A 22,585-nucleotide genomic window follows, 5' to 3' on the forward strand; every position below is an offset into this window, starting at 1 on the left:
GGTCCCATCACTTCATGGCAAATAGATGGGAAACAGTGGAAACAGTGACAGACTTTATTTTTGGGGGCTTAAAAATGACTGCAGATGGTGACTCCAGCCATAAAATTAAAAGACGCTTGCTCCTTGGGAGAAAAGTTATGACCAATCTAGACAGAGTATTAAAAAGCAGAGACATTACTTTGCCAACAAAGGTCTGTCTAGTCAAAGCTATGGTTCTTCTAGTAGTCATGTGTGGATGTGAGAGTTGGACTATAAAGAAAGCTGAGCACCAAAGAATTGATGCTTTTGAACTGTGGTGTTAGAGAATACTATTGAGAGTCCCTTGAACAACAAGGAGATCCAACCAGTCCATCCTAAAGGAGATCAGTCCTGAGTGTCCATCGGAAGGACTGATGTTGAAGCTGAAACTCCGATAGTTTGACCACCTGATACAAAAAGCTGACTCACTGGAAAAGACCCTGATGCTGGGAAAGATTGAAGGCAGGAGAAGAGGATGATAGAAGATGAGATGGTTGGATGGCACCACCAACTCGATGGACATGAGTTTGAGCAAGTTCCGGGAGTTGGTGATGGACAGGGAAGTGTGGCATGCTGCAGTCCATGGGATCTCATAGAGCTGAACATGACTGAGCAACTGAACTGAACCCTAGGTATTTAGGAAAGATACCATGTCTTTCCCTTTCCTAGCCTTTGGAATGAGCGCCTACTGACCTTTACAAACAGCAAGCTTTGTTTGTATTTTTCAATAGTTTTCCATAACTGAAGAGACCTTTGTCCTTGGCCAACTCTCCCTCTCTCCATTTTGAATATCAGGGTTTTATTGAATGTAGCTTAGGTGTAAGGAGAAATAATTTAAAGGGGGATGGGGCTAGTATTTTGGCATCTGATACACTTGAGTTTGCGTGTTAGATCTCTTCCACAGCTGTGTGATCTCTGGCAAGAAAAGCCGTGCCACCTCACAGGACAGATGAGAGCATTAAGTGGGGATGGACACTGCTTCCTAGAGTAACTGGCATTTCCTAGGCACTAAAGGCAGGTTAGTCCTTTTATTCTCTTTCCTTATTTTAACACAACAAATTCTAGCTAACTAAAGAGGATTAACTGCTGAAAACACCTATAAAATAGAAAAACGCCACTAAGATTGTTTGCCTCTGGGGGATGGAATGTGAAAAAATAATTTGCAAAGGATTATGTCTCAGTCCGTTTGGGCTGCCATTACAAAATACCCTAGAATGTGTGGCTTAAGTGGCAGAAACTGATTTTCTCAGTTTCTGGAGGCTGGAAGTTCCAGGTCAAGGTGCCAGACAGCACAGTTCCTGGTGAGATGCTGCTTCCTGCCTTCTATGCAGATGGCTGCCTTCTCTCCATATTCTCACATGGGGGTTGGGGCTTTAACATAATAGTGTTGGGGAAACAGCACTGAAACGGAAACTGTGATTAAAAAACTCCCAACAGGACTTCCCTGGTAGCTCAGTGGTAAAGAATCTGCCTGCCAATGCAGGGGACACGGGTTGAGTCCCTGGTCTGGGAAGATCCCACATGCCGAGGGACGTCAAAGCCAGTGCGCCACAGCTTCTGAGCCTGAGCTCTAGAGCCTGGAAACCTCAGCTACTAAGCCTGAGTGCCCTAGAGCTCGTTCTCCAAAGCTAGACAAACCGCTGCAATGAGAAGCCCACGCACTGAAACACCCAAGCGCAGCAATGAAGACCCAGTGCAGCCATCAATAAATAAACCTTAAAAAAAAAAAAAGTCCCAACAAACAAAAGTCCAGGACCTGATGGCTTCACAGGTGAATTCTATCAAACATTTAGAGAAGAATTAACACCTACCCTTCTGAAACTGTTCCAAAAATTTGCAGAGGAAGGAAAACTTCCAAACTCATTCTGTGAGGCCACCATCACTCTGATATCAAAACCAGACAAAGATACCACACACACACATTACAGGCCTACATCCCTGATAAACAGAGACAAAAAATCTTCAACAAAATACTAGCAATCTGAATCCAACAATATCTTAAAAAGATCATACACCATGACCAAGTGGGATTTGTCCCAGAGATGCAAGGACTTTTCAATATCTGCAAATCTATCAACGTGATACACCACATCAACAAACTGAAGAATAAAAACCATATGATCATCTCAATAGATGAAGAAAAAGCTTTTGACAAAATTCAGCTCCTGTTTACGATTAAAAACTCTCCAGACAGTAGCACAGAGGGAACATACCTCAACACAATAAAGACAAATGTATATGACAAATCTACAGCTAACATCACACTCAGTGGTGAAAACTGAAAGCATTTCCTCTAAGGTCAGGGACAAGACAAGGATGTCCACTCCCATCACTTTTATTCAACATAGTTTTGGAAGTCTATCTATGGCAATCAGAGAAAATAAAAGAAGGGAATAAAAATTGGAAAAGAAGTTAAACTGTCACTGTTTGCAGATGACATGATACTATATAGAGAAGATACTAAAGATGATACAAGAAAACTATTAGAACTCATCAATGAATTTGGTAAAGCTGCAGGTTACAAAATCAATACACAGAGATCTGTTGCATTTCTATACACTAACAGCAAAAGATTTTCCAGTGGTATGGATGTGAGAGTTGGGCTGTGGAGAAGGCTGAGCGCCGAAGAACTGATGCTTTTGAACTGTGGTGTTGGAGAAGACTCTTGAGAGTCCCTTGGACTGCAAGGAGATCCAACCAGTCCATTCTGAAGGAGATCAGCCCTGGGATTCCTTTGGAAGGAATGATGCTAAAGCTGAAACTCCAGTACTTTGGCCACTTCATGAGAAGAGTTGACTCACTGGAAAAGATCCTGATGCTGGGAGGGATTGGGGGCAGGAGAAGGGGATGACAGAGGATGAGATGGCTGGATGGCATCACAGACTCGATGGACGTGAGTCTGGGTAAACTCCGGGAGTTGGTGATGGACAGGGAGGCCTGGCATGCTGCAATTTCATGGGGTCGCAAAGAGTCGGACACGACTGAGTGACTAAACTGAACTGAACAGCAAAAGATCAGAAAGAGAAATTCAAGAAACAATTCCATTTACCATCACACCAAAAAGAATATAATACCTCAGAATAAACCTACAAAGGAGACAAAAGACCTGTGCTATGATAATTATAAGACACTGTTAAGGAATCTGCCTACCAGTGCTGGAGACGCGGGTTCAGTCCCTGATCTGGGAAGATCCCACATGCTGTGGAGCAGCTAAGCCTCTGGGCCACAGCTATGGAGCCCGTGTGCGGCCGCTACTGAAGCCCATGCTCTACAGGAAAAGACGCCACAGTGAGAAGCCCGGGCACTGCAAATAGAGAGTAGTCCCCACTTGTCACAACTAGAGAAATAGCCTATGCAACAGCGAAGACCCAGCATGGCCAAAAAAATAAAAACTAAAGACAAGCAAATCAATACATTAAAACCAGAAATAAACCCATGCACCCATCGTCAGTTAATCTGTGACAAAGGAAGCAAGACCACACAATGTTGGAAAGAGTCTCTTCAACAAATGGTGCCGGGAAAACTGTACAGTACACATAAAAAAGTGAAATTAGATCATTCTATAACACCATTCACAAAAATAAGCTCAAAATGGATTAAAGACCTAAATGTAAGACCACATACTATAAAACCCCTAGAGGAAAACACAGGCAGACCACTCTTTGACATAAATCAGCAATATCTTTTTTGATCTGTTTTCCAGAATATGGAAATGAAAAGAAAAATAAATAAATGGGGCCTAAATTTGAAAGTTTTTGCACAGCAAAGGGAATAATAAACAAACAAAAAAGGCAACTCACCGATTAGGAGAAAATATTTGTAAATTATATGACTGATGAGGGATTAACCTCCAAAATTTACAAACAGCTCATGATGCTTAACAGCATCAAAACAACCTAATCGAAAAAACAACAGAAGACCTAAATAAATATTTCTCCAAAGAAGATATACAGATGGCCAAGAGGCATATGAAAAGATGTCCAACATCGCTAATTGTTAAATGCAAGTCAAAAATACAATGAGATATCACCTCATATCAGTCAAAACAGCTAGCATCAAAAAATCCACAAACAATAAATGCTAGAGAGGGTATGGAGAGAAGGGCACCCTCCTCAACTGTTGGTAAAAATGTAAATTGGTACAGCCACTATGGAGAACAGTATGGAGGTTCTTTAAAAAACTAAAAATAGAGTTACCATATGACCCTGCAATTCCACTCTTGGGCATATATCTGGAGAAAAACATGATCCCAAAGAACACATGCTACCCAATGTTCATCGCAACACTGTTTACAATAGCCAAGACCTGGAAGCAGCCTAAATGTCCATTGGCAGAGGAGCGGATAAAGATAACGTGGTGCATATATACTATGGAATATTACTCAGCCATTGAAAGAATGAAATACCACCACTTGCAGCAACACGGATGGATCTAGAGATTGTCATACTGAATGAAGCGAGTCACACAGAGGAGAAATATCCCATGACAGCCCTCTCATGTGGAATCTAAAAGGAAATGATACAAATGAACTTACAAAACAGAAACAGACTCACAGATGCAGAGAATGAACTTACGGTTGCCAGAGGGAAGGATGGGGGAAGGGATAGTTAGGGAGTTTGCGATGGACACATAGACAACTGTATTTAAAATGGATAATGAACAAGGACTGACTGTTTAGCACAGGGAACTCTGCTAAATGTTATGTGGCAGCCTGGATGGCAGGGGAGTTTGGGGGAGAATGGATACATGTATATGTATGGCTGAGGCCCTTCACTGTTCACCTGAAACCATCACAACATTGTTCATCGTCTATCCAGCAATACAAAATAAAAAGTTTAAAGAAACAGTTTTGGAGAGCGTTCCTATGGCTCATTACAGAGAAATAGGGCTGCTGCTGCTGCTGCTGCTAATGTTACCTATTTTCTGGGAGCCCTATTGTCTGGAAAAAGGAGAAAGGAGAATACGACTTTTCATTTGAAAGGTCAAGGATGACCTAGTTAGCTGAGGACCAGCCTCACACATCCAGAGACTTTCCAATCCCTAGGTGGTTGGAATTCCACTTGCTCATGAGGCTTCCCGGGTTTCCCGAGCTGAGTGGGAAGGTGATCATTTGCATGGACAAACCTGTCCTGGGAATCATGACACCTCAGATTCTTGGGCACTTGCTCTCTGGATAGCCAGCCTCTGACTCCAGGCCCTGAAACTGGCCTTCTCTCCTGCCAGCCATCCTATAACGTCCAGTTCCCCTCCACCGCCCGGCCCCTTCCCGAACCTCTAGGGCTGGCGGCCACCTAGGCACCTGTCCAGGCTTTGTCTCACCTCCTGGGACAATCGCCCCTGTACCACTCTGAGAGTCTACTGGGACAGTAAATATGCATCCTTTTTGGTCCTATTAGACACCAGAGCTCAAGTCACTCCAGGAAATCCCTCTAAATTCCCAAAACAGGAGCCCTTCTCTTATGGGGCTCTGCTGGTAAACCATCATAGGGGCATAAATGTATTCAAGTGCCAGGATTTGGCCATTCACCTCCAAGGGCTTCCTCTGGGGTGCCCCTCCTGCTCCTGTTTCCCTCCTGACATGACACCACGCCACCTGCAACAAGCCCAGGTTCTTGACTTACTGGTGGAACATGCCAAATGGACGCCAGGGACTCCTCTTCCTCCAGTCAGGATGGTAAACAGCCCCCAGCACCACTGTTAACAGAGCACTGAAGGCTCATGCCCTGCGTTACTGACATGCTTGAGATGGGAGTCAGCAGGCCCTTTTATTTAACACCTGTGTGGCTGGTACTTGAGCCCCTACTGACACATGGAACCTCACCATTGACTATTGGAACCACAATGCTCAGGCAGTTCCTAACAGGATTGAGTGAGGTCATAAATTGGCCCAAGGAGAGTCCTTTGAAGGCGCTGACCTGGCTCATATGTTCTATTCTGTTCTTATTACACAGGAATCCCGGAGCTAACTTGCTTTTACTTTGGAAGGGGTTCCACATACATTCTGAGGCTCCCAATGGGATATGTGAACAATCCTGCAAGGACATATAACCTCTGCTGCCAGGACTTAAATACCATACAATTTCAAAGTGCTGTTCTTGGCATCATATTGATGACCTTAGACTGAAGCAGCAGGCAGCCTTGTATGTCCTCCCACACCAGTTACAGCAATGTGGCTGGGCAATTACCCTTCCTAAGACCTAAGGCCCTCCTCACCTGACAAGTTTCAGGGCATCACCTGGCCCTTTAAGGGCCGAGAAAACTCCCCAACAGTCAAACATCACTTACTCACATTACACCACCCCCATACTTAGGCAAAACACGTATTAGGTCTTTTCATGTTCTGGAGGCAACACACCCCTCATCTCTAAGTCTTTGCCCATATGGGCAATCACATGCATGATTCTGCTACCTTCTGTTGGGATGAAGCCCAACAGTGGGCTTCAGAAGCAGTTCAGCAGACAGTCCAACAAACCTTACCTTTAATGCCCTCTGACCCTACTTTCCAAGCCAGGAGCCTGGCCACATCTAACTATGCCTCTTGTTAGTGTCTGGACCAAACAGGAGTTAACCTGGCTTCTTACAGATTTTTAGACTAAGCACTTACCCACAGTGTGCTTCCCTGGTGGCTCAGACAGTAAAGAATCTGTCTGAAATGTGGGAGTCATGGGTTTGATCCCTGGGTTGGGAAGATTCCCTGGAGAGGCACCTACCCACAGTAACAGCCCCGGAATACCCACCTCGAGTGCAGTTGTGGGCATCCTCTTGGGCTCTTATAGAAACTGAGCCCCTAAGCAGCCTCCACCCCACTACTCCAGATCCACGTCCCAATAAAGGCCTGGGTTAGAGATGCCTCCCAGTGGAAGTGCAGCACGTCTCCCAGTGCCTCTTTGGCATAATGGAAATGTACCTTTAGGATAGGGCCACACCTGATGCCAAAGGCCTTTCCAGATTACAGGAGGATGTGGCTTCCCCCGTGCTCAGCCCCTTGCCTGGGAGACTTGAGGAGGTAACGGTGCCCCCTCTCCCCTACTGTGGCTACTTGGGGAGCCCCTTGGGAACAAATGTCTGGGATGGATGGGGAGTCTGTGCTCTTCACAGATGGCACCATTCCAGTGCAGCTGGAAGACGCGGCTCCACCCACCTCTCCTCGGGCACCTCCCTGGAGGAGGGGAGGGGCTCTCCCGCTCAGCCCAGGTGACGGAACGCGTGACTGTGCACCCGGCCCTCAAGGAGGCCATACCTCGGGACCTTTTGCAGAGCCACATGGTCAAACTCTTGGGTGGTCACTAATGACCCTGTGGTTTGGTCTGACCATGGGCTGAGGGGCAATTTTCTCACAGGAGGCAAGCCCACCCAGGATACCCAGATATAAAAGAAATTAGTTGAGTCCCCAGTTTCTATCATTTCTACCCACATTTCTGCTTACACTAACTTCACCTCATCAGAAGCCATTGTCAACAATCCAGGAGACCCTCTCATAAGCCCTCCATACTCAGCCCGGTACCGGGCTTAGGGTACCTACCATTCCATCAACCTGACAAATAGGCTGCACAACCTCAGGTCACCAGGGAGTTGCGCCTTAACGACTTGACCACAAGGGGGCAGGACTCCCCCCTCCAGCAGCAGCCAAGGTTGCAACAAAGTGCCTTCTCTGTTCCCAAACCAAACTCCAGAGATCATCCAGATCTGGGACACATTCCTAGAGAAACCACCACACGCCTGCGGCCAGAATGGCTTCCTTGGCCCACTGCCCGTTTCTGCTTGGGCTTCCAGAAAGGGTGTTCCAATCACCAATGCTTACCAGAGCTTCCTTTTGGCAACCCCCAACCAGAACTCCTCTTCTAAATAGGTTATCTCTTTCTTCTTCATGCCTATTCGCTTTGAATGGACAGATATCACAGACTCTGACCAGGAGACCTCTCAGGAGATTCCACAGTGGCCTCTGCAATCTAACACTCTTTGGATCTTCCATCCATGTTAGGCTTGCAGGCAGCTGGCTTCATGGAGCATCTTAATGACCTTCTTAAATAAACACTCAGGGTCTTCCCTGGTGGTACAGTGGATGAGAATCTGCCTGCCAATGCAGGAGACACAGGTTTGATCCTTGGACCAGGAGGATCCCACATTCCATGGAGAAACTAAGCCCGTGTGCCACAACTACTGACCCCGCGCTCCAGAGACAGAACCACAACTACTTAAGCCTGAACACCTGAGAGCCTGTGCTCTGCAAGGAGAGGCCCCGTACTGCAACAAGCAGCAGCTCCGACTCGCCACAACTAGACACAGCCTGTGGGCAGCCATGAAGACCCAGCACAGCCAAATATAAAATAAATTAAGTAAATGCAATTATATAGATAGATATATACCAAGAATCTGCCTGCCAATGCAGGAGATGCAAGAGACAAGGGTTTGATCCCTGGGTGGGGAAGATCTCCTGGAAAAGAAAGCTGCAACCCACTCCAGTATTCTTGCCTGGAAAGTCCCATGGCCAGAGGAGCCTGGTGAGCTAAAGAGTTGGATGTGACTGAGTGACTAAGCAACAACACAACAAAAAGACACCTTAAAAAAAAGAGACACTGAAATTACTCAGGCACGTGGTCCCCCAAAGGGATCAAACTCTTGTCCCGGTATTTCTAACCAATAGCATCACTATTGATAGGCTGAGGCCAGCACAAAACACATTTATTTTTATAAACACAATTTTATTGGGACTTGGCCACACCCATTTTGTTAAGTGTCTGACACAGCTGTGGTTGATTTCCTTGCAGCGCTGAGTAGCTGTAATGCATAACACCTGGCCTGAGAAGCCTCAGTTATTTGCTGTCCAGGCCTTTACAGAAAAGGTTTGACAACCCTGCTCTACTGTGTGGCGTTTTGGTTGCAGGAGGGCAAGAGGAGCAGGCAGTACAGTTGGGAGGCTAGAAATAAAGAGATGCTGCATGCATTCAACACAAAGTTTGGAAAAAATATAGAGAACCAGCTGTTGGGTAGGAGAGGAGAAAATGCCGACTGCCTTGACTGAGCCAACGTGGGGCCATTTACTGAGATTGGGTGCACTGGGCAGAGAAGAGTTAGCATATAAAACAACTGAAGATTTAAATTTCAAACAAGTTAACTCTGAAATGTCAATGTGACCTCCTCAGGATGGAGAATTGAGAGCTAGGAAACAGATGCTGTTTGGCCCAGGAGAGCAAACATGAGGGACAGCAGAAAGGGAAAAGGGAGGTCATGAAAAGTTTGGGGGAGAAAAATAAAGAGAAGAAGGATACCTTGAAGCACTGAGCTGGAGACGCCAACAAGCTGGGGTTTCCACAGAGATGCAAGTTTGAGGGGACTGCCTCCCAACGCTTGCGAGGTCTGGGTGGATATCAGAGCTGACATGCATCCTCAGATGCCTGACAAGACAGGCGTTGACCTCACGGCCTGCTGGAGTGCGGAAGAGATGGCTTCCAGCCGACCTTCCTCTAGAAGTCAGGTTGACTCCTACCCCCTTACATTTACCACATGGAGACGAGAGCAGGGCCAAAGGTTCCCCACCTCCCCACCCCTGCGCCCTAATCTCCTTGGGCCAGCTGACCAGAGAAAGGACCAAGAGACAAGTCACTTAGGCCCAATTCTTTTTTCTTTTTTCCCTTTAAAAAACAGCAGTATCAAAGCTCAATAAAACTTTTGAAAAATAAAATAATTTAAAAAGAAGAAAAAAACAGCATTATTGATACAATGGCAGACTTAAAACGAACCGACTGTCAGTTACTTATCCCAGTAAAGGTGGGTTTCTTCCGGATCAGACCAGAACTGCAATCCCGGACTTACAACCATGGTGAGCCACCAGCAAATCCCGCCCACAGCATGGGAAGAAGTAGGCTTCTACAGGAGGAGTTGGGAGGGTGGGAGCAAACAAAGAGCCCTTGGCTTCTCATGGGCTGAGTCCTTGCCAGGAAAGGAGTCTTTTTCCTGTTGGGCTCTGCCATCAGCATAGGATGTGAGAGCATCCCCTTCTGCTCTTCCAACTCAATTTGAGATTTCTCAAATTTGTTGATTTTTTTTTTACAGTATGCCCATTTTAAGTATATAGTCCTGACAAATAAACACACCCCTGTAAACAACACAATAAACAAAATATAGACCATTTCCATTGTCCCTAAAAGTTTCCTCAGCCCTTTTGTAGTAAATCTCTCCCCACAGCTCAGCCCCAAGCAACCACAGATATGCTTTCCATCATTGTAGATTGGCTTTGCTTGTTCCAGTGTTTCACGTAAATGAAACTTGTTTGGATTCTTTCAGCAGAATGAATGACCTGCATCAGTAGTTTATTCCTCTTTATTGTGGTTAGTATTTCATTACTATAAATATTGGTCTGATACAACAGAATTTTTTTCTCTATTACCTGATGATGAACACTTCAGTTATTTCAACTTTTTTTGCTGTTATGAAAAGAGCCTAGTTTCTTCTTTTCATCTCAGAAGGTAAATCCCTTCTATGCCTACAGGTTGGAGAGAGGAGAGACTGGAGTGGAGGTTGACTCCAGCATTGCCCACACGTTAGGATGCATCAGAATCACCTAGAGTGCTGTGAAAACACAGATGCTGGTCTCCACCCCCAGAACTGATTCAATAGATCTGGGGTGGGTCCAGAATTTGCATTGCTCTCCAGGAGTGCTGATGCTGTTGTTCCAGGGACCATACTTGGAGAACTACTGATCTTGTGGGGTCTCCTGAAAAAAGGAGGATGGGGAGGGGGAATGACCTATCCTGTGGTGCTGTACTCATCACAAGGCTCATTTATACACAGCCCTGATCACTCTCAGACACACATAAGCTTAGGGATGGTTTGTCTTACAGCTTTATTGAGGTATAACTTACATTCCACAGATTCACTTAGGTATACAATTCAGTGATTTTTAGTAAATTTATCAAGTTGTGCCATTGTCAGCACTGGTCCAGATTTAGAACATTTACATCAATCTAGAAAAATCCCTCCAACCAATTTACAGTAATCCCTGTTCCCATTCCCAGACAACCTACTTTGTCTTTATAGAGTTGCTTTTTTGGACATTTCAAATAAATGGAATCATGCAGTATGTGGTCTTTTGTGTCTGGCTTTTTAATTTAACATAATGCTACCCTTGGTCCTCTATGTTGCAGCAGGTATCAGTACTTTTAAAAAACTACTAACTAGTATCTTATTTAATTATACGGATTCATTGTTTCATTGCCTGGAGAGACCACATTGTCTTTATGCATTCACTAGTTTCTGGACATCTGGGTTGTTTGGCTATTATGATGAATGCTCCTTTGAACATTTGCATACAAGTCTTTGCATAGATGTATTTTTCCATTTCTTTTTCAGTACATACCAGGAGTGGAATGTCTGGGTCAGAAGGTAAATTTATATTTAACATTTTAAGACATGGCCAAACTGTTTTTCAAAGTACCATTTTATAATTCCACCAACGATGTAGAGTCCATTTTCCCTAGATATGTTATCGTTGTATTTTACTGGGACAAATACAAGATAGTTTGAGATCAACCTGTACGAAGAAATGTATTCAAAACACTGTTCATTAAATACTTTAAATGCACATACAAGAATGTAGAAACATGTTTCTTGAGGCCGGTTTCAGTCTTGTCTGTACATTAGAATCATTCGGGGAGCTTTGAAAAATTCTGATGCCAGGCTATGTCTCAGACAATCAGAACAGAGACACAATGGAGTGAGTGGGCAGGCATGAGGACTTTCAATGCTCCCCAGGTGAGTCCAGTGTGCAGGCTGAGTTTGCTCCTACTCAAGCGCACAAACACAGGCACAAGTTTGTTAATTAAAAAAAAGTTTGTGGGGTCACTCGCTGAGATAATAGCTAAATAGCTACAGCTGAAGCAAGACAGTGTCTCTGGAACACATTGAGTGAGGCTGGAAAGGTTTGAAGGCTATAGAAATAAAAAAGGAATATACTGTCTGGTTAGGCAAGTCAGGAGTCTAAGCATCATCTTGGATCTCTCCCTTTCCATCATCCTCCCATATCTGATCTATCACTCTCATTAACTTCCTTTCTAAATATCTCTAGAATCCACCCACTTCTCTCCATCTCCAGTGATATGATCTGGATCCAACCTCTGTCATCTCTTATCTAAACAACTGCAAAGCTTCCAAGTGGGTTCTTATCAACCTTCCTGGCTCCTTTCCAGCCCATTCTCGACATTAAATCCGAAGAATTCCACCTCATTCACAAACAGATCTGGTCATATAACCCTTTTATTTAACCTTTTTAATTACTCCTCACTTTCCACTGCACGTTGACTAAATACAAAAACCTACCCTTTGGTGCTCAGGGGCCAGTATGCTCTGGCCCGGGCATCTGCTCCTGACGCAAGGGCCTCTCCTGGGCAGTGGCTTTATCCTGCCTTCTCCTCCTGGGTCCTAGTGTCCCCCAGCTGCCAGCTTCTCAGGGAAGCCTCCTGACCACCCTGCACAGCTCAGTCTCCTCCATCACTTGCTCTCATGGACCCTGTGCCTTCCCCTTGCGGCATTAATACCTCAGTTTGCTTCTTTGATATAAATACTCTGGGAGTATTCTTTCCCTCTCCTGCTTTTTCTAAAGTAAACAAGAAAAGCTGTCTGTGCTTAAACTGTGCTTACTGTGTTAACCAGCCACAAAATAGCAAACCACTTGTGGCAGACAAGATGGAATGATGGGGAGAAAGGGGAGGGACCATTTTAGGATCCTGCCCCTCCTTCACAACCACCAGCTTGCAGGTGAGGTTGTCTGGAGGGAGCCAGGGGGCCGACTCCTCCTCCTTTCGCTCTGCTGCTGGGCCACCAGCCACCGGCCACCGTACGCGGAAGCAGATACTGATGAGGCTGATGGTGACACAGATGCTCTCCATGGAGGTTGTGAACTCCTCAGAGAAAGCTGCCAACTCCGTTTCTCCCAGTTACAGCAGGCAATCATTTTTCTGCATGACCAGATCCAGTCTGATTATCAAAGGTCCTTGGCACTATTTTTCCAGAGGCTCTGTTTTCCCAGTTTTTTGTTTTGTTTTACATTGCATAAGGTACGGGAGCCCTCTGGCGGCAATTTGTAGAAAAATCTCATGAGCAGGAGAGAGATGCTTAGCTGGGGTGAGAAGTCTCAGTTCTTCACATTTCTTTCCTTCGCCTCCACAAGCTATTTCCAATTATTTTATCAGACATTAAAAGTAAGCCAGGTTACACTGGGTTATATCAATTATCTACTGTCTTCTCCAACTTGTGAAGTCAATTTATAAACATAGATCTTAAAGAACTGAACGATAAAAAAGGCTTGCTGAAATTACTTAAATTACAAAAGTAAAATTAATCACTATACTTTAAATTACAGAAATACCAATTACATTTTTTTTAGAATTTTCACATCTTAGGTCTTCAATAAAATTTAAGTTTACAAAAAAAAAAAAAAAGAGAGAGAGAGAAAAGTAAAGCAGGGCCATTATAAACCATCTGAACAAGAATGCATCAGCAAACCAATGGTTTTTGTGGTCAGGCTTACAACTGGCCAGGCCGTGTTGCTAAACTGAGCTGTGACTGATGATGTGGTCTGAGGACGTCGACTGAATCTGGCCCACGGTGTATAGACTGGAGACCCTGACTTGCTGCTCAAAAGTGAATGCTCTCCATGGTAGAAGGACTAAGGTCTACATAGGGTCTATTAGCATTGTTCAGTTGCTGCATGTATCACATTGGTATCCAAGTAACTGTGTAGGGAGGGGGAGCTCTGTGACAACACAAGGTCTTACGGGTAGAAACCTGGGACCAAGGGCAGGCGGAGGAACAAGCCAGGTCTTGGCTATTTGCAGAGCTGGACAGGTATGAGACTCAAGGAGAACTGGGCTGCTGAGAAGGGGGTGGATGACACATCCATCAGTGCTACCTGTCCACACTCAAGCTGTTTCATCAAGCAGGAGAAGTTAAGGAACCCAGTTGCCATGGCTGGAGATGGCGGAGGTGCAGGCAGGCAGAAGAAAGGATGACAACAGGGAACAGGCTCGTGGTGATCGGGCTTCAGGAAAGGAAGCAGCATCTAACTTCTCAGACTGTTTCTCCAGAGGCTGGTTAATATCTATTCCTGCTTTGCATTACAATGTTTGATATGCCCCTCTTTTATTAGCTCTTTTTTTCTGCCTTTTAAAAGCAAAAATCAAACTCTGCATTATATTTTAAAACATTAGGGGGAATTCCCTGTTGGTCCAGGGGATAGGACTACGAGCTTCCACTGCCGGGGGCCAAGGTTTGATCCCTGGTCAGCCAACTAAGATCCTTCAAGCAATGTGATGCAGCCAATAAATAAAATAGAATAAAACATTAGGAACTCTAGGTTTGAAGAAGTTAAGAATCACAAAGAGATCATGACTTTTTCACAGTTGCTTTTTTGACGGAAATCCAGTCACATCCGCCTGGACTGTTACCTAGACCATGACTTGGACATTCATATTCCACTAGGAACATGATATATTACAAAAGAGAGAAGGACTTTTAAAACCACATTTCATTTTTAATACAAACTCTGTTGCACTAGTACAGAAATGACCCCTTCATGCACAGATAAATTTAGCATCTGCCACTGTGGAAGAGGAAAAACTACACTGTTCTTGTCCCTTCCACCCCACCCCCATACATTGGTAAATTTGAAGTAACTTATCTTTGTGCTCTCTGATGCCAAGGCAAGCCTGTCTGGTCTTTCTGGATTTCCACAAGAAAGGCTGATCTGTGAAAAGTGAATACTGGAGACATTAAACTATGTAGGGCCATCTTTGCCTGGGATTACTTCAAACTGTGCTTCGGCAAAGCTCTGAAAATATCTTCTAGAAACCTGCTGTGTGTATGGAAAATAGTTCACTCTTTCAGTTTCACAGCAAAAAGAGAAAATAAAACCCCAGAAGGCATTTAAGTAAATGCTTTCCAATCCCACACACTGTATTAATTAGCTAACATTTTATACAGTACAACATAAACATTGTTGGCATGTTTATTTGTATGTAACACCCCTAAGCATATAGCATCTACACTCTAAGCGTATTTACAAATTCAACAAAATATCTACATATAAAAAGCTTTACTTAAAATTAAACTTGATGCAAGTTATGAGAAACCAATTTATTGGCAAATGAAACTGAGCATTCCTTCAACCATAGGTTGTTATAGAATTTCAAATGTGGAAGGAAACCATTGGATAGATATTATTTATGAAGCTGGTAGAATATATATGCCTATTTTCAAAACCACAGATGTAATCCCTTTGACTGTTGGCCTTGTTAGCACTTGTCAGATTTCTTAGATTCTGCAAGGCATCCATGTAATTTGCATACACACTGTTTAATGCTGCAGAGTTTCAAAAGCTGCCACATGACTTAGAGAAAAATATATTCCTGTTGCTTTGCTTTATGTGCTTTTTTTTGGAAATAACTTTTTAAAAAATTTTCTACCAAGTTCCCATCTTTCTTACTGAATGTGACTTATTTTAATAGAAACCATAAGAAACCATAAAATCATCATATGCTCCAGTTGGTGATAAAACTTTTCTTTTTATACATATGGGGGAAAATGCTCCTTAAAATAAATTGTCTTCATTTTACTGTCACAGTTCCTTTTTATACCCCAACATTACCATCTTCATGAGCTCTGCCTTTTCCAAGTGACTTTTAGACAATGACAATAATCTTGGACTCTGAGTTGACTGTACCAAATGATATAGAAGGCAGTATATCGTGGAATGCTTATCATCTGAAGGCACTGCATATGTCTTGCCCTGTGCTTTCTGGAATAATTTTTGAAATTTAATTGGAGTGATCTGTTTGAGATTCTCTCGGTCTGGCACAAGTGCCAAAATGCATTGCGATACACATTGTTTATGCCTAAAAATCACATACCAGAATGGAGAGAGGATGTAAAAAGTAGAACACTGTAGCAATATAATACTTTGATGATTAAGAGGTCAATGGAGTAAGAGGAGCAAAGAGCAGGTAAGAGGGTCTCAGTAAGCATCAGCAAATTTACCTGTCATAATTAACTCATTTTGCAAGTATATATTGTACATATGGTTCCTAACAGTCTCCCAAAAAGACTAACGACAGCTAGACATAAGAGTCACCAATTTCACGACAATGTCCACAAAGACATTGAAGTTCTAGAGAATACTACAGTAACACTCTTGACAATGAAAACGGAAGTCCTACTTAGGGGTTCAGCGGAGGACAGTATCAAAGTACCAACCCATGTTTGGATAACATACACAGGTATATCCTTTAAAGGTGTAGCATTTTTCATGCAACCTATTGAACTGTATCCCAAAGTGGGTAGAAGGTGATCTGTTGATGATATTGTATTATTATTTTTTTATCAGTTCTTAGGAAATCAAGATGACCTATGTTGAATGAAAAAGTATACACTTTGCACCGCAGTTCACATTAAGATATCATTTGACTGAGTTACGTTCTTGCTTTGACAGTTCTCATCATATGAACACCCAGCAGCACACAGACTTTCTGCCTCTATGTTCATAGTATGAGAAGGTGGACAGACAAGTCCTTATTAAGATAAACATTTGAGAAAAGTTGGATACTGGCAAAGAGCTCACAAATTAGACAAATGAATTCATGGCGTTGACAGGAGATGGTGCCTCCGAGCTTTCGTTTCCTTCAGCTGGTTCTTTCTCTTTCTTACCACTGTACTGTCCTATAAAGGAGCCATCCTCATTGAACTGGCCATTCACTCCCTCTCCATAGTCAACTAGGCTATCATCGCTGTCTTCCTTTTTCACAGTCCTGTCTGAAGGTGTTCGACTGCCTTTTTTTAAAGGCTTGTGGTCTTCCGCATCACTGGAAAAAAAAAAGATAAAACATGTTCGTCAAGATGGGCCCTTAGGTAAAATGCTTGGTTCTCAAAGATCAGGCATGCAAATTATGAGGAAGCATTTGACGCCCTGAGCTTCTCTAGCCCAGTCTAATCGCCAGGTGGCCTTCAATGACCGGAATGTGGTTGGAATGAAAGTAGAGTGCAGAAATGGTTTAATCATGAAGTCTTCGACAGGTGGATGGCTTCGCAGGGTGATGTCAATATCAATGACAGATTCTGGCCCCTGATTTGGAAGCAACTCAGAAATTGTCACAAGCATTACCAAATGAATAATTGAAAAAAGTTGAAAATCATCACTATTTTACTAGAATTCAAAAGGGTGTAAAAGCTTATGGTAGAGAAGTTAGTATGTTAAACTGCATAATATCTCTGATTTTTGGATATGAATGGAGAATGATTTTGGTTAAGTGTGAAATATGGATTTTTGTTTTTCTGAGCAAGAAGCAAAATCCTGCATCTCAAATCACTGTGTTATTGAGTGCAGGCCAGCCTTGTGAACTTGAACCTTACCTTTCAAGAGACCTACACATTCCATTAAAGGGATGCAGAAGAAACAAATGAAAATAGCCTAAGAAAAAAAGCAAAATGCTTATACTGATTGCATATAGTATTATTTTTAATTAGTTAATGGGTAAAGATTTATTAATTTGGAAAGAAACATAATTTAACTTCAGGGAATTACATCTGTACTATTAGTAGTGTGTCAATATATTCTGACAAGCGTGAGTGATGCCCAAATGTAAAAGCCAGTATTTCCTGCCCTCGTCTTTACCCCACCAATCCCTTCTCCCCAGCGTGTTATGCAGCTGACCCATATCAGATGGTAATCTGAGGAGTGCAACTTAATAAACATGTGTAGGACTCTCTATATATCTGTGCATGTCTCTGTTAAACACCTAAGTATAACATCTGGAAGTAGAAGAGTAATTACTATATTTCAGAGCATTCACTCAAATGGTCATATAACTAGGTGTGCATGCTGACCTAGCCCTTAACAGGTAATATTTGGTTTAAAAAATAAAAAGGAAAAAAAAAGCAATGACATATTTTGTATTTTTTCAAAGAACAAAAATGGGAAACATAAAACAACATTAGTTTAAAAAAATTTGAAAGATTTCATGTAAAAGAGAGGCCCCTGAGCTGTAATATTTCACCTAGCAACTTGTGCTAGGACTTTACTGTTCCCTTTCCTTTGAAAAATAACTTCTTTCTAGTCAAGATACAAATATTTTATGGTATATGGATATTCTGGCCAATAATTCCTACTAGGGTCTCCAATTTTTCACCGAGAAGAAAATTTCAAGACTGGATAATAATACTGGCTTTGTATGACATTGACAAAAGCTACTGAAAATTACCTGTGTTAGCAATACACCAAGTGCTCATCACAAACTGAATAAATGATATTATCACTGTTGTTAATAAATAACCGGGGAGGAATCACAGAATTTTGGAATGGCCTGCGTCTGGGAAATGTCAGGGGACATAGCAGCCAGTCTCCAACCTGGTGCAAGAATAACTTGTACATTTTTGGAATTAATCATTAGCTTCTAAGCTGTGCTTGAATAGTTCCTGTGAATTATTGCCCATAACTTGGTGAGAAAATTCCACTGAAGAATTTAATGATGAGCAGAATTTTGTTACCTTGATTCCAACTAATAGTATTATTCTGCTTTAGAGAACTAATGTTCCAAGGTGTACACTCCAGGAAATTCTAGTCTATGACATTTCTTTGATTCATCCATCCACCCATCTATCTATCCACCCACCCACCATACATCTAATAAATGTTTATTTAGTGCCTACTCTAAGACAGATTTGAGTCACTGGAGATATAGCAATAAACAAAATAGACGAAAACCTTCACTAAGTTTACTTTTTGAAGGGGAAAATACAGACAATCAACATAGTTCAAAAATTAGTTACCGAGTGTGTCAGAAGGTGATTAGGTCTATGGAAAATACAGAGCTGAGTAAAGAGAGTGGAGGGTGTCAGGGGAGGGGGTGGAAAGTTGACATTCAAGTAGGATTTCCAGAGAAGGCCTTGTTAAGAAGTGACATCTGATCAAAGACTTAGACAGAGTTGAGTTAGTCAGGTAGACAGCTGGAGGGAGAGCCATTATGACAGGGGTAAGTAGTTCAGCTGCCCTGTAGTAGGGCAAGCCTGTTCTAGGAATGGAAAAGGAGCTTGGGGTGGGAGAGGGGGAGAGAGGGGAGACAGAGATTGAGATTAAAGTAATGAGGTGATAGACCAGGTCATGTAAGGATCTGTCTCACTCTTGGTGAGACGGGAAGTCAATGGAGGGAGTTCAATGGATGAGTGACCTGATATAATTTACATTTTTAAAGGATTACTGTCATCAATATTGCAAATAGCCTACCCTAGAGGGAGGGGTTGGTGAACTACACCAAAATTGGGCTGTGCCCATTTATTATGTATTGTTTATAGCTGCTTCAGTACTACAACAGAATTGTAGAGTTGCAACCGAAACCTTGCAACTTGCGAGGTCTAAAATACTTATCGTTGGACCTTTTACAGAAAGTTAGCCAACTCCTGCTCCAGGGGGCCAGGGAGATTACTGTGATAATTCAAGAGTGAGATGGCTGTGACTCGGGAAAGTGTGGAACACTGGGCTGGAACAAAGTGGTATTACAGACATATTCTGGAGACTGCACCAATAGGGCTTCCTGATGGGTTGGATATGGAAGAAACAGAAAAAGACAACACCAACATTTCTGATTTGAGTAGCATGAAGGATGGAATTACCCTTACTCTGGAATACAGCATGTTTGGGCTAGAAGACTGGTGGTCCAGTTTTGGACATGTTCAAATTTGACACGTCAGAGGAACCATTCATTTTGTGAGATAGTATAACACTATATAACACTGGTATCTAAAACCAACAAGAACACTTTGAGAAAGTAAAAGTAACATTACAGGCTAATTTCACTTAGGAACATAGATGAGAAAATCTCCAAGAAATCATGAGCAAACAGAATTTAGCAATCGGCTAAAAAGAGAATATAGCATGACCAGGTTGGGTTTATCCCAAGAATGCAAGCTTATTGTAGCATTAAAACACCAATTCATGTAATTCACCATTTTTGCAAAAGAAAAAAATTTTTTATGATTATCCCATTAGATTTAGAAAAAAAGTTTTATGGTAAAACTTTTACCATAAAGGTAAAATCTGAAAAAAAGATTTAGGAAAAAAGGTTCATTCACAATAAAACTTTAATATACTAGGGACAGAAGTGTCTTTCTTAAATGTGTCTATAAGAAACCCTGAATTAACGTCATCCTTGATGGTGAATGTTGAAAGCTTCTTGTTTAACATCAGAAATAACAATTCTAATAAAAACTGAATTGGAAATACTAAGTGACATGATGAGAAAAAAAATAGAAGGCATATATATTAAGAAGAAGAGAACGATCATTATTCATAAATAGTATGATTACATACATAAAAATTGGAAAGAACCTATAGGCAAACATTAGAATAAAAAGACAGCTTAGTAACATCGCTTAATATCATATTAGCATAAAAGTAAGTTTGATCTAAGTACTTACAAGCAATTGGAAATGAAATTTTAAAAATAATTCCATTTAGGATACCACAAAAATATGAAGTAGATAAGAACAAATCCAACAAAAATATGTGTAAGATTCCCATGAAGAAAATGAAACTTGCATCCAAAGCTATTAAATAAGAGGTAAATAAATGGAGAGATATACCATAACCATGAATAGGAAGACCTCTGGTAAATGCGTTAACTTTCTTTACATTGTTTTTTAGATTCAGTTTATTTCCAGTAAAAACACAGCAGGCTTTTATATGGATCTTGGCAAGCTGATTCTAAGATATATAAGAACATGAGAAGAGTCAAGAATATTTAAAATTTCTTGAGGAAGAATCACAAAGTTGGAGGACTTGACCTACTAGCTATCAAGACTCACCCCAAGCTACTATATTAAGACAGTTTAGTTTTGGTGCAGAGATAGACAAATTATGAGTGGAATAGAATATCAGACCCTGAAATGGAAACACAGGAAGATCTTTTTGTTGGTTTTATTCCTACATCAAAAAAATTTTAACATTATCCTATTGGAAAATCTGGGCTTCGTTGCTGGCTCAGATGGTGAAGAATCCACCTGCAATGCAGAAGACTCTGGTTTGATCTCTGGGTTGGGAAGATTCCCTGGAGAAGGGAATGGCTACTCACTGCAGTACTCTTACCTGGAGAATTCTACGGACAGAGGAGCCTGGCAGGCTACAGTCCATGGGGTCACAAAGAGTCAGACAGGACTGAGTTGCTAACACACACACACACATTGGACAAGGTTTTTTGTAGCAACATTTTTTTTTCATTTAAAAAATTTATTTATTTTTAATTGGAAGATAATTGCTTTACAATGTTATGTTGATTTCTGCCATATATCAAGATGAATCATGCTATCATAACTATGAAAACTTTTAAAATCCTATTTTCCAATTATTTCCTGGTAGCAAGAAATATAATTGGCTTTTACATTATTTTTTTTTAGGCAGCATTACTAAACTCTCTTATGAACTCTAATATCTTCCTAAAGGTTTATTTGGATTTTTACACACATAATCGCATCAGTTATGAATAATGGCCAGCCAGTAAGGGGCTCCCCAGAAACATCCTTTCCAGTTTAATGGCCATGAGTGTGTGCCTAGTTGCTCAGTCGTGACTGACTCTTTGTGACCCCACGGACTGCCTACCTAGCTCCTCCATCCATGGGCATCTCCAGGCAAGAATACTGGAGTGGGCAAGAATCTATAGCAACATGGGCTGTGCTCGAAAGACATGAAGTAAGGAAACAAGATATTCTACTCACAGAGTCTTTCCAGGAAAAGCTGTTCAGAGGCAGCTCAAGATCTTTTAAAGATGTGTGATATAATGTCCTGCTTCAGGAATTAGAATCTGGTTAAATGAGAAAAATATCTATGAGGTACCAGCACAGCGCCTGGCATGTGAACAGTACCTAACAAGTGAAAGTGCCCATCCACCTGCCATCACACCTCTTGGCTCTACTCCAGACCCCCTGCCTCAGAGAGACTTTTTCCTATGAAATACTTTGTATAACACATACACTTAGAACTTTCCAGGTGAGATGGGTGGTGACAAGTCTGTGATGAAACTCTGAATGAATGCCTGCCTCTTTTCAACTCAAAGATGAATTCTCTACTGACAGAGTAAGTCACCTGTTTTTGACATTGTGCCAAGGGAAGCTGCTTAGTCAAGTTTCAGTATGAAAGGGTAGTTTCCCAAACAAGAGGAATTTAGAAGTTACAGAAGATCATTGAAAAATCATATCCTTATTTAGCTATGTGGTATTTAAAGCTTAAAAATATCCATCCAGGTTTTTATGAGAAATTTTAAAGGACAGGAGGTATCAGACGTTAATTCTTAGCCTGGAATGGCAAAGATGAACAAGTTTCCAAAAAAGTAATAAAATCATCATAAAATAGTACATATAGCCACAAAATATGTTTTTGATACATATAATCATATCAGTCATAGTTAATGATTATCTTTACTCAAGGCTATAGTTGTGCAATGGAATGGAACCTTCAAAACTCAGCTCCTGCATTACTCCCCCGGGACAACTTCTTGTGCCACCTCCTTCAAGGCCATGCACTTGGCTTTGGCTT

General features: G+C 42.0%; 1 protein-coding gene across 6 annotated transcripts in view; it reads right to left on the reverse strand.

Annotated features, from left to right (window-relative positions):
- Nucleotides 1-15,555: 15,555 nt before the first annotated feature.
- Nucleotides 15,556-22,585, reverse strand: part of NRCAM (neuronal cell adhesion molecule) — an 87,739-nt gene continuing 80,709 nt past the window's right edge. For all 6 annotated transcript variants that reach the window (XM_069587926.1, XM_069587924.1, XM_069587923.1 and 3 more), the window contains one exon: nucleotides 15,556-16,868. In XM_069587926.1, the coding sequence (XP_069444027.1) occupies nucleotides 16,631-16,868 (238 nt within the window). In that variant the 3' untranslated portion in view covers nucleotides 15,556-16,630. The remainder of the gene's footprint in view (nucleotides 16,869-22,585) is intronic.

Source organism: Ovis canadensis, chromosome 4 (assembly GCF_042477335.2).
Source record: "Ovis canadensis isolate MfBH-ARS-UI-01 breed Bighorn chromosome 4, ARS-UI_OviCan_v2, whole genome shotgun sequence".
Lineage (NCBI taxonomy): Eukaryota > Metazoa > Chordata > Mammalia > Artiodactyla > Bovidae > Ovis > Ovis canadensis.